Here is a 12,934-nt window from a genome sequence, read left to right as displayed (position 1 = left end):
TTTGAAAATGAGGCTTCTTTGTTACCGCCCTGTCTCCTTTTTGGGCGGCCCATCCAGACTGGATCGTTTGCTTGAAGGCTGTGGTGAGGGTATTTCTTATCTAACGGAGGATGTAATGACGGATCATGTTTCCAAAGTCTTGTTTTTTTTTTCTAAATGTACCTGCCTGAAGAAATTGGATGGCTCACTTTTCAAATGGAGCATACGCCACGTTGCATCAAGCATACCCAGCGATTAGCGGCAAGAAGGGAGGGAGCACAGTAAGGAAAGGCAGTATTTAATTGCAGTGAAACCCAGAGCACCAAAGGTACATTGTTACTGTTGTTGTTTTACTTACAATTTATAAATTAAAATGCTTTTATCAGAATTAACAGCGCCATACGTTCTTTAACTGTGGTTGCCACTCACTTACAAGATGCCGCCATTCCCGGCGTCCCGCAATATGTTAGCAGCGCTTTCACTGTGGCTATCCCTCCCCTCACTCCCGCAGTCGCGGGACGTCGGCTGCTTCTAATTTGCTAGGAGCGCGCCAAGCTCACTGTCTGTCTCGGAATCCGTAACGCTAACAATGAAACCCAGGGCTCCAAAAGTACTGTTGTTGTTTTTACTTGCCACTTATATATAGCACACCATCTGCATTACAATGGCACTGGTGTGTTTTTGTTTCAGGATGAATTAATAAATTACAATTCTTTCATCACAGAAATGACAATTGCTGCGAGGCGAAGTTAATTTGGTCGCATCATCTCTAAAATCGCTTAACGCAAGTGTTATGTACATTGCTCTATCACGATGAAGTCATTCAAAGTGAAAACTTGCAGTCAGTAAAAACGAGGAACATGCTAATCAACCCCTTCGCCTTCAGCGTGAGAGTGTAACCTGTCTATCCATGAGTCACACACTAGAGGTGAATTATTGTGACGTTGTTCCCCTCCCTTCTAAGACTCCCTCAAAAAGGAAACTATTGGCATGCAGCCATTAAAAACACCCATCTTTAAAGTAAAATAATTGCGGAGTAAACTATAATGTTTTTCCCATTCCCGAAGTGCTGCAATTAAAGAGGTATAAATCTTATACACGTCCCCAGCACTCAGGTTTCAAGCGCTTCACCCAGTTCGAGGCGCTGTACCCTGGCAGTGAGAATACGCATGCAAAAGATGAGGGACGGTGAGTCTGACGTGCAGAATGAAGTGATTAATCTGTCACAAATACATCGCTAATGTAATGGTGGCTATTAGGGTCTGCACGGGGGTCTAGGGAGGTAGCCTGACGACACAGGGCTCACTAGGAGGGCTAGGGCCTGTTTTACAGGATATTATTAAAAAAAATGCAGGCCCTTAGAAGCATAGATTTTTCTATTGCAATGTAACACTGATGTAATCCTCGGGTTTATTATTTTGTTCTTTCTGCTAAAATGTTCAACTGCATCAAGGATTAAAAAAAAAAGCTCTTCTAATACGTGTCTTTCTTTCTATGTGGCTTTTTAATACGCTAAACGTGTGTGTAGGCCCCCCTTATTCTCAAGGTGTATTATTATTTCCCTTAACATGTAACAATGTACATATGTACACACTGCACCACGTTTTCTGTTCGAGACAATGCTAAAATCCAAAACAAAACGTTTTGATCACAGTTTACGTATTAATGTTGTTTTTTTCTAACGTATTCACATTTAATTTCTTCTGAATTTTACAATGCAATTGGTCTCGCATTTGCAACAGTTTATCCTATTGGTATTGTAAATGACAATGCCTTTTATTTTTTAAAAACCAACACGTAAATAAAAGGCATTGCCATTTACAATACCAATAGCTCAAAATCGTGTGAATGCGAGACCTATTGCATTGCAAATGCTTATCTTTGGTCTGCAGGTTGCTCACAAAACCTATAAAGCGATGCTGTCCTCCAACCATTTAAATGTTTGCACTGTAGAAGTTCCGTGTAGTATTGACATTGGGCCTTCCTCTTAACATGGTTGGAGCACGCCCTCTAGCAACAAAATGGTGTACTACACCACGTGTTCTTTAACTGGACTGGACAATACAACTTTTCACTGCAGAACGTACATAATAAATATGTGGATAGCTATAAAGGCAAACTAAAAGCTTGCACATATGTCCCACGCTTTGCAGAGCTGCAGTTGTAGAAAGCGCTTGTGTTAAAATAAATTCTACACATGAAAGCTTTCTGTAAGCCTGCCTTTAGAACAACACAACAATGTATTTAAACTTTTCCTCTATCCTTTAACCAATATGTTGCCATAGACGGATGGAATGGCTGAATACAAATGTTTCAATGTTATCCTTAACACATTGTATCTACTGACAAGATAGCCCATCGAGTTAAATAGACCCGCGTCACATCTGGTGGGATTCACATGCCACACGTCTAACTTCTGGTAGTCTCAAATGTGTTTTTCATACGTACGAGTTTGATAATGAGTACCAGTAAATTGAGCATTGCTTATTAATTTTAGTACTTACAAAGACCAAAATTGCAGTATGAAAAGCTATAGATTATTCTAAAGCTGCTTACTGTGCTTCAGCTGAGTAATAACATTGGAAGGCTTTCTGGGCAAAATATTGCATGTTTGTAAAGATGCACACACTATGTCCAGCCACAGTTATGAGAGCATTGTGTAGTGCAATATTTCTTCATTTCTGGGAGAAATGGTAATAAGTATGCCTAGGTAGCTCCAATACATACATTAAAACAAGTAAATCATTTTCATCAACAGGTCTGACACTTAAATAAGGCGCCTAAAGACAGCAAACGGCCTGAAAAGTGACATTGTTTTTATGTGTGGGCATGGCTCCATAGGCAAAATAATATTTTTCCTGGACCACTGAACACATTTTGCAGCATTTTTGCTTACCACAGACTGGCATTGTAAGCCATCCCAAACATAGCCACAGCCGCCATGGTCAGATTGGTAACGCTGGCACTCGGGAAATGCCAGAGGGGCCGGTGTCCAGTTCCCTCTGTGGGCTGCTTTTTTGGGTAGCCTGGGGGGGCCGATTTGGGTGGTTACTGCGTTGTTCGGATAACGGCAGCAGGCCAGTGGGTGCCTGAGTGACCTTTCTGGAGGCCGATGGGCGTCCATTACCTCCCTTTTATCAACGGGCAGAGGTGTCACTCCCTTTCTCTCGCTGGCCTGGCCCATTAATGTATGCATTGCATATTGGGTGGGGGCAGGGGGCCTGAGCAGAAGTGGCCTCACTTGTTTTCAAGTGTGTTTTACCAACTAATCTGTGCATTTTTTTTGCCCCCCCCCCCCCCCCACCCCGTTTAAAAAAAATAAAAAATAACATTTAGCCAAAGCAGTGTTTTGTGTAAAGGCAATATTCAACTGTGGGCCACTTTTTATTTTAGCGTGCCCGGACCAATTTTTAATTCCAACCCTGCACCTGATAGCCGCCCTACATTGTCCCGAGAGAGCTTGTATAGTAAGCAGGCTTGACCTCACCACGGGACGAGAGAAAGTTCTTCTCCTAAGAATTTGTTATTTAAAATAAAAATAAGTAAACAGTGCATTTAGAACACCATTATAAATATTTAACCTAACATCATTAGAGTTAGAAGACTGTTTTAACCCCTTCGCCGCGGCACGAATTTTGCCGCGGCGCTGGGGGGGTTTGGGGTGTTTGCGGCGCCGCCATGCTCGTGACGGAACCACTCCGTCATGAGCCACGGGCGTGCTGTGCTCATAACGGAGTGGTTCCGTCACGACTCCGCCCACTTGCATTGATCGCCCGCACAGGCGGGGAATCAGTGCCACGTGGGAGGAGCGGCCGCCAATGGCCTCAGCATGACGGAACCACTCCGTCATGAGCACACGGCGCCCGTGGCTCATGACGGAGTGGTTCCGTCATGAGCAGGGAAGGGGTTAAGGAGAACTAATGACATATTCCAACTAGCAGGTATTTTATTTCTATGGGGGTAAATCGTATATGCCTTAAAATAAATTATATTCCCAGTTATAAAATCTTAGTGCACATCTGTCTGCATCGCAGAAAGGGCAGGGTGGGCAGCCCCCGACACCGTCCATGCCAAGGGTCCCAATGCCCCAGTGGTAAACAGGACAGCACTGCGGAGGTAGCGCAAGGCACTCACCCCAGCAGACTCCAGAAGTGCTGCAGCGGCAGCGCAGACACCACCTCCTTCCTCCAGAGTAGGCAGCAGCAGGCATGCACTGTAGAGTCCGCTGGGTTGGGGTACTGCTTTCTCCACAAATAGCAAAGGAATTGTGAAAATAGAGTTGATGCTTAAAGAGCGAGTGTATCAAAGGGCCAAACATTTAGCAGCTAAGAGGCGCTAGTTTAATGTGGCATTTTTAACAGCATTTTCACAAATTAATAGGCCAACTTGATGGAATAGTGTAATACCGATAGAGAGCATATTCTCCAATAAAATGGTCTCTTTGTCCAGCTAAACCCATTCAGATTTGACTGAAGCAGAGCTTTCACAGCTTATTATGGTGGTTTGCTTCAAAGACAAACCTAGGGAACCATATTGTATGAACGTGAATGGACACTGTGCCATGAGCCTTCACACGAAAAAGTGAGTGAGGAAAGTATTTAATGTTGTTTGATGACCTCTTCTGGCTAATGTTAATGACCTTATGTACACATTTTAACTTTTAACAGCATGAGGTCCGTGTGGCTTCTTTTACTCCCACCTCCCTGTCCGTTTTCCTTCTTCCCTTCCCATCTCCCATCTATTTAGCTTCAAGCAAATACCAAAACGAAACACATGGAAAAAACACATTGTCATTTACAACGCCAAAAGCTCTAACTCTCGCAAATGCGAGACCAATTGCATTGCAAATGCTTGTTTCAGATTGGAAGCCAGATTGGTGCGGTCCAAGAAGCAGATGTTTTGCATAAGGGCCTTCAGTTGAGCTGTGACTGTCCTTTCTACTACTTTGGAGCCCATGGGGTCAATGTGACAGTAGTGGTTGGGGTCAGCTGAGCCAAGGGCTGGACTTCTTGAGTCGGGAGGTGACCAGTGAGTATTTCAGGGGGTTTGGCACTTTTCTGTTTTTTTAAGGAGCTGGTTAAATATGGAGCCACAGGTGGAGCAAGCATTTCTGCTTGGATGGAAATGATTATAGATGGTGTTGGCTCACTTTAGTCCTTGCTGGGTCAAAGGGATTGCATTAAAGATAGGATTTCATGGAGGTCTGAGGGAGTGGATTTGAATCACTTGTTGTGCTGTTGAGGTGGAGGTAATGAGGAGTGTGAGGGTGATACCGACTCTGATTTTTTGCACTTTCTGTATGAAACAATGCCATAGTGTGTTGCACAGGTCTTGGATTAGTGGTATGGCACCCATGGTTTATTGGGGAGACAAAGTTTTGTAGAACTTTTCATAGCTTTCGTACAGTACATAACACCCTGATACAGCTTGTCTTGAGGAAACTGATCCTTCAATTTGCATTATAAAAATATACTATTTTACCTTTCAATTATTTTCTAAATTTGTGAAAAAGAAACACATTTGTGCTGGATATGTTAATTAATGCCTTCCAAGTTATCTTTCTGGAACAAATTTGTAAGAAATGGGGTTATTTGTTGAGGGCAGTGAAACCCTACTCGAGCAGCAACCCCAGTCCTTGTCAGAGTAAGCAACCCCAAAATTAACCTGCGCTCAATCCCCTGGTAGCTTGGCACAGAGCAGTCAGGCTTAACTTAGAGAAAATGTAGAAATTACTAGGGACTTGCAAGTAAATTAAATGTGCCAATTGGGTACAAGTTAATTCCGCTATGTTTAGGGGTGAGAGCACAAGCACTTTAGCACCCATTAGCAATGGTAAACGTGCACTGAGTCCTAAGGCCAACAAAAACTAATACAGCAAAAACAGGAGGGTTGAAGGCAAAACGTTTGGGGGTAACCCTGCAGAGAGGGCCAGGTCCAATAAGATCCACAAATCATTCCACCTCCCAACCAAGACCCACATTTGGCAATATATACTTTTCCACCACAAGTTTGGATGTTATAATGCATTGTGTATATATTGTGCTGTAGCTGACATCTAATAAAGGCCTATTTATCAGAGGTAAAGAGATCTCTTCTGCTGGTTCACCAGGATAACTTATGTATGTATTTGAAATAATCAATTCTGATGCACAAAAAGTTCCAACTTCAAAGTGGAAGATATCAGGATGTATTTGCTAAAATACAATTTTTTTTTAATCATTTCAGGCAAATCTTAGAGCAACAGCATCAACAGCATCAGCGTCAGGAGTCGTTGGAAAGGAGGGCATCTACTGCAGGCAAGGATTTCTGTTTCGAATATTGATTTGTGTTTCGATGTGCATTCATAGGTCACTCTACATACACTGATTCTAATGGGCTTGAAAAGAGAGCGCCACAACATTATTAGTATGCTCCTCATTTAAAAAATAACACTAAAATGTAGTATCAGTATGAATCTCCAAAAAGGCGGAAATGCAACTTGGTTTGCTCTCACAAATAATTTCATTTGCCTGTTATTAAATTTATACAGCTTAATGTTCAAGATAACCATTATGCCATCTATTAAAGTGAACTAGCTTCTAATGCAAACATTTTCTTTCTGCATAACTTAAATATTTATAAGCAATCAAAATGATAAACCAAATTAGTGAAGTATGCTTTTAGACAAGGTTTTTGAGACTATTATAAACAGCTCTTAATGTTTGCTGCTCTGCATTCCAAGGCTTTTTTCAAATGATGTTCTTTCCTTCAGTGGAACATTCAACTCCTCTTCTTTAAAGGGGATGCTAACGTTATGCAATTGAAATGTAAACATTACAGATTACTGTTAAATTTCAAAAACAGATTAGCATAGTTTGAGTCACTTCCATTAATTCCCTTTTCAACTTTAGTTTTTTTAGACTCATCATACCTGATAGGTAACACACATCCTTTAAATTGGCTTCCACATATACTTCCTAGGGCTCAAGAAGGGAGTTTTGTAAGTTAACAGCATTATATTACAGAGTGATGTTTTTACTAGGCCGTCGCGTAATTTCATGCAGTAATGACGAACATTTTTCCAACACCTTCTATTCCACATGACTGAGAAATATTTAATGTCACATACACCCAGATCCTTCAACATTTATTTAATTTCTTCAGTTACTTAGAAAACCACTTCTAAGGTGATTGAAGTGACTTTCATTGGTGGTAACAGTTACTTTTTAGATTGAACTGTAGGATGATTGTACATTTTGATCTTTCATGACAGTGAATTCCAACTACACCTCATTCCTCACTATTTTATTGCAAGTGGCCTGCAAAATCGCTACACATGCGTTATGAGTCTGAATATGAAAGACAAAACAAGAAATCACCTAACTAGTTGTTTTTACTTTTACATTCTTGTATATGTCATTTTCTGGAACTTGCAAGGCTATGGGGTACATTCATTTTTAATTTTTTTTGTTTGATCTGTTTATTAGAGATTTGTGGTAATGAACATATACAGAAGAAAGTACAACATCGTATAAAGCACCATACAAAGCTAGTAGAGAAAAAAATCAAGCCTGAATCACAAAGGAGCTGTACACTAACATCAGTACATTTGTCAATCATACATGATTGAAATCGGCATTTAGCAATTCCCATTAGTCAAATAACCTCGATCCACCAATCAGAAAATGGCATCGTCAACTTATTGTACAATAAAGAAAATGGTGTTCGAGCAGGTCTTGTCAGTCACAAGTATATAACCCTTATGGCTTCACTCTGCCACATCACATTAATCTGTGCAGATAGCCAAACAATTTTTTGAAAATAACATAACACAAACCCCTGGAATGGGAAATAAACTGCCAGAAAGGGGGCGGGAAAGGAAATAGGGGCAGCAAAGAGGCGTGGGAAAAGACACAGACCCCCGTGAATCCAAAGGGGAGAGCCCATCAGTTAACTCATAGATGCACATCTAAATCGTTAGGAGAGAGGACCATCCAGTGCAGAGCGGGAGTGGCCAAGGTCGTGCAGCAAGTCAAGGCACAAGCTGTGGGGTACATTCATGATAGGAAGATGGATATATTTAAACAATATATGATTATTTACAAGCAGAGGGTTTTTCTATTATATATCCATATGGATATTTCTGAAATGTTATAATCAATTATGCAAATTTAGTACATAAATGCAGTTTTTGATTTTTAAATACATTCGAGGAATGCATTGAAGAAAACTTCAGAAAACCTATGCAAGAACCCTTTTGTTAATACCTTTTCATGAACAAGCTTCAATAAGTTACAAAATAATTACATGAAGTGCATGTGCTGTTAACACGTCAGGGTGGAACTCTGCATTAAATACAGTAACAGAGAATGAAGTGGGCATGCAGATAGATGCATATGTGCTGAACTGGTTGTGCTGTCGAAGCTTGTGCATTGCATCGTCTTTTAAATGTATTGATTGTCATGCCATAATGAAGTGCATTACTGGTTGTTTTGTGGTTCACAGGTTGTTTTTGACATGGCTCCCATTAACTCCTGTGTTGGCTCTTTTCATCGTGCAAATTCGAAGGCCATAGAGTGTTATTTGTCGAATCAGAATCCACAACTGAGGCTTGTCATCAAATTAATACATTTAAACAACATGAAGCGCAAGGAAGACCGAGTGGTCAATGTTTCAAACCTTGAAGGTTTATTAAAGGTTAAAAGGTTTTCAAGTTCAAATCACCTAATTAGTTGTTAACCAATACATTTACTGATTATGAAGTTCAAATCAATCAAAATCATATAAGCAAGAAGGCAAAATAATAAATCGTCTCAAAGAAAAAGATTAAGTAAATCAGTTCTCCCATAAAGAGAGCACCATGCTTTGCTTAGTCAAGGGAAAAGTTCTGAAATGTTTTGAGCTCTCGCCTAAAAAGCACTAGCTTAAATGAAACAGTTCTAATATTTGCCACACCTACATATGGTTCCCATAAAATGGTCCAATCAGGTTAGAGCATATTAATAAAGTCTAAGGCTCATACATTTTCAGGCTCCTACACAATGACGTTTCTCTAAGTGACCTTCAAACCTACAGTTATCTGCATCGAACGAGATACATTGGACCAGCCTATCCTCTGCAGGTCCACTGTAACAACTCATTGGAACATTCTGCAGTAATCGCGTAAAGGAAAAACTTTACATGAGAAAGAAAACAAGGACACATCACATTTGTTAATGGCGAATTCAGTGTCTCCAAGAACAGAGAAATTCACGTGTGATATGTAATCAGATAGCAACCAGATGTGACCCAATTTAAACACTGGAATATATTAACTATGCTCAATTTAAAAGTGTATAAAACACAGTCTCCACATTTGCTTGTGCACATGTTAATTTGATATAATGCAAAACATTTAATTTGAAAAATAACCCTATCACCAGTTTAATAGCAAACCTATATAGTCTATAGAGTACAGCTTGCACAGCCATCATTAATCTCAATAGATGAGTGAATGCTCAGAGTCTTGTAACGCTTAGGGAAGTAGTGAACGTAGTCTATTTTTTGTGAGAAAGTGAGGTCGATAAAGGTGAGCATGAAACAGTAGATGCAAGTTGAGACACTGCATTAGTCGGTTTCCAGAAAATAACCCTCCAGTGTGAAATTACCAGTTTATCTAAAATTATACAGGTGTTTAGCCTGTAGTAGCCTTCGACACTGCAGCATTTGAAAAGATGTTAGTGGCATAAATACTGTGCAGCACTTTTAATGTGATGCACGGCTTGTATCACCTGTCAGGCACTACATGTGTAAGCTAGGAAAGAGTCATGGGACCACGAGTCACTCATGGTCACTTTTAAACATTGTTTTTAAATTGTGGGCACTACATTGATAATTGGTGACACAATCATTGGACTAAAGATGGTAGCTCACTTCAGTGTACTTTCAACGTTCTTGGAGTTTGTCTTTACTAAGTTTCTAACATTATTAATATTCAGCTTTTTATTTGAGAATGTACTTTTTCTAACCCGTTAATGTTCTCAACAAAATAATATATCATAAAAAATCCACCTTGGAATGATCTCAAATGTCTCTTGATTCTGGTATGAGCATTTAACAGCATCATTAAAATCAGTGACTGCATCCTTCTTTTTGTTTCCATTTCCATCTAACCTTCAACGACTGTTTCCCATGCCATGCTTATTTGCATGCCTTGATATTTTCCCACTGTGTTCCTTTCATTTTCTCTTCTGTTCTTTTAGTTTCTACCCTTCAGATAAAAGTGTCTTCCTCCCCTTCCCACTGCCAGTCTCCTCCTCCTGACTACAGTGACTACAGCGCTTCTACTTCTGCTGGGGCTGCTCCGCCGCCTTCTTATGCAAAAGCTATCGCAGCAGCATCTACTGCCCCACAGGTTCATAGTAAAGCTCCTTTCAAGTCTGGTAGCAGAAGCAGTGCACCCCTAGACTGTCTTCATAGACATTCTGCGTCACCGCCGTCAACATCTGAGGCTTCTGCCTACTCTCCGGCACAGCCAAGTCATGGGATCGTATCCCGGAGCATCAAGCAAATCTCCTTGTCCCCACCACCTCCTTCCCGTTCTCCGACATCCCCTCATCAGACTATCAGGCATTCTTCTGTTTTATACCCTTCTCAGTCTACCTCTCCATCATCAGGGCAGAAAGGGGGGTTGCTGCCGCCGCTTGTTCCAGTGATTCTTCCAGTGATTCCTGTGCACAATGGCAGGATGAGAGGATCTACAGGTCCAGTGGTCCAAGACTCCTCACAAAATGTGCCTGGGACTGCCCTGCATGACCAAGTGGATGAACATTTAACAACACAAATTCCCAAACACTCCTTGAGGTCCCCAGGTCAAAGTGTTGACCGCTCTTTCCTATCCTACATAGAAACTGTGCCCATCTCTCAGTTACCAGTCATTGCCAGCCCAAATGTTGCTCTTATGCAGCCTTCTGCGCATCACTCACAGCTTCCTTCACACCCCCTGCAGACAGTGTACCAGTCTATGCCCCACTTTGTTTCATATCCTCCTCCTTATGCCGCTGTCTCTGAGTTGAATTTGTCCAAGAGGACCCCACCTTACATGACATCATCAGCCATTTCCCAATTAAGTAAGTATGTGTTTAAATGTGTGTTCCACCTGGAAGAATTTTAGGTTTTAACTTATTAAATAAACATGTATTAAATGACCTACAGGTACTATGTTTAACTAAACTTAGCCATATATCATTCCGTTAGGCAGTGACACTACAAGTCCTGTAATATCCTATAAGTACAAACATTTTAAAATGAAATTTAGAGATCACAAAAGTCTAAAATTGCAAGTTTGAAAAAAAAACAAAGTTTGAAAATAAATACAGAGATTCTGATACAAGTTGAAAAGAGGAAATATAGTGAGATTCAGGGCAAAGATCAAAAAAAGGTACAACAAAGGTACAAAAAGGTAGGCGTCTGTTATAGGGCTATTTTTAGGGAGGGGGATAGAGTTTTGGTTAGGCACAGAGTAAGGTATGGCTTTTGGGTGAGATTAGCATTAGAGTTAAGATTACATTTGCAGTAAGTGCTAAAAATAGATTTGGGGATAGTGTGATTGTAAAGGTGAGGGTGTGGGTTGGGTATAGTGTGAAAGCTACTGTTAGTAGAATGTATTAAATGGGAGTAAGTAAAGGAAATCATGTTAGTATTAGGGGTTGCACCTAATGTTAGTATATTTCACAACATGAGTAGCGCAACAAGGTTACAGTTGGGGTATGGTTAAGGGTACAGTTGTTTGTCTGATTTAGGTTGTGGAAGGTGGGGTTAGGGTTAAAGTTTGGTGAGGGTTTGGGTGTTACTGATGTTAACTGAATAGGAAACTGTTTTAAAGTAAACAAAAATGAATGTAACATTTGGATTTCAAAGGTAATGCAAATATAAAATGTAAAAATTTTTTGCGATCCAACATTTGACTTTGCACACTGTAAATATGAATTTTAAACTTTAGTAAAATAGATTGTGGGCCTTATTCACTGTCACTCATTTCCTTATAGAAGAAGTAAAACGCAAAAGAAAGAGGTTAAAAAAAAAAGCAGATTCAGCTGCCACACAAAACAAACAAAAAACAAGACACTTGCAGATGACTGATTACAGCATGGTTCACAGCAAAAGAATATGATGATATTTTTCATAGATCCGTGCAATAGATATTTATGTTACAAATATATGTGTAAGCTTCTTGTCCAGCACAGGACCATCTCTTAGATGAAAAGTAACTGAATGATCAAGAGCATGCAGGTAATCTCGCCTAGAAGAGAAGAGGTGACATTGGATGATTTGGAAGAGACCGTGTGGGTGATCATTTTTAAAGTTAATAGGACAGTTCAAAATGCAAAATAGTTTGGGACGTTAAGGGGATGAGGCTATGCTTATCCATAAATTAGGCAAATAGCTCTATAAAAAGTGCTAGTTTAAAGGTGTTTTATGGCTGGGTTGCAGCTACATTTTGGATTGGAAAAGTTATGTATGTGAAAAAAAATTAATAGAAGAATTCAGAATTAATATAGATCTAGATCTGTTAAATCAATGGCATATTCAACTGTTAACAGACGATACATTTTATGATCATCACAGTTCTTCTGAGATGGTTAAAGACAGCAGGCTGTAATAAGTAGATCCTTTTGTCTGATAAATGCAGTCATCCTTCTCCACTTTGAAGGTGTCGCTTCTGATATGCTTTACGTGCCTTTGAAATTGCCACTAAGGATCAAGACTTAAGCATTAAACTGTATCATCAGTTGGATACTCCGATTCCAACTGGGGGTGTATTATTGAAGTCCTAAACATGAAACATTGACTGCTCACCTTTGTTTGTAAAGATTCTCTGCATGTGAGAGACCTTCTAACCTATTGTGTTTAGTTGGTAGGTGCTTTAAAGGGTGTCTAGCTACAAACACCCGTGTACATTCTGCACACAGGATGATTAGTTCAGTTATTTGTAGTG

At 40.2% G+C, this 12,934-nt stretch overlaps 1 protein-coding gene across 24 annotated transcripts in view; it reads left to right on the top strand.

Annotated features, from left to right (window-relative positions):
• The window catches only part of EVL (Enah/Vasp-like), a 546,687-nt gene that overhangs the window by 457,041 nt on the left and 76,712 nt on the right, over positions 1–12,934 (top strand). For 12 of the 24 annotated variants that reach the window (XM_085626375.1, XM_085626371.1, XM_085626374.1 and 9 more), the window contains 2 exons: positions 6,205–6,275; positions 10,200–11,066. In XM_085626375.1, coding sequence (XP_085482501.1) covers positions 6,205–6,275; positions 10,200–11,066 — 938 coding nt within the window. The remainder of the gene's footprint in view (positions 1–6,204; positions 6,276–10,199; positions 11,067–12,934) is intronic. The other 12 variants (XM_085626391.1, XM_085626388.1, XM_085626384.1 and 9 more) reach the window with 1 other exon arrangement.

The sequence above is a fragment of the Triturus cristatus genome, chromosome 9 (assembly GCF_964204655.1).
Source record: "Triturus cristatus chromosome 9, aTriCri1.1, whole genome shotgun sequence".
In the NCBI taxonomy this organism is placed as follows: domain Eukaryota; kingdom Metazoa; phylum Chordata; class Amphibia; order Caudata; family Salamandridae; genus Triturus; species Triturus cristatus.
The sequence above is the reverse complement of the archived record's forward strand: the minus strand, read 5'-3'. Positions and strand labels throughout refer to the sequence as shown.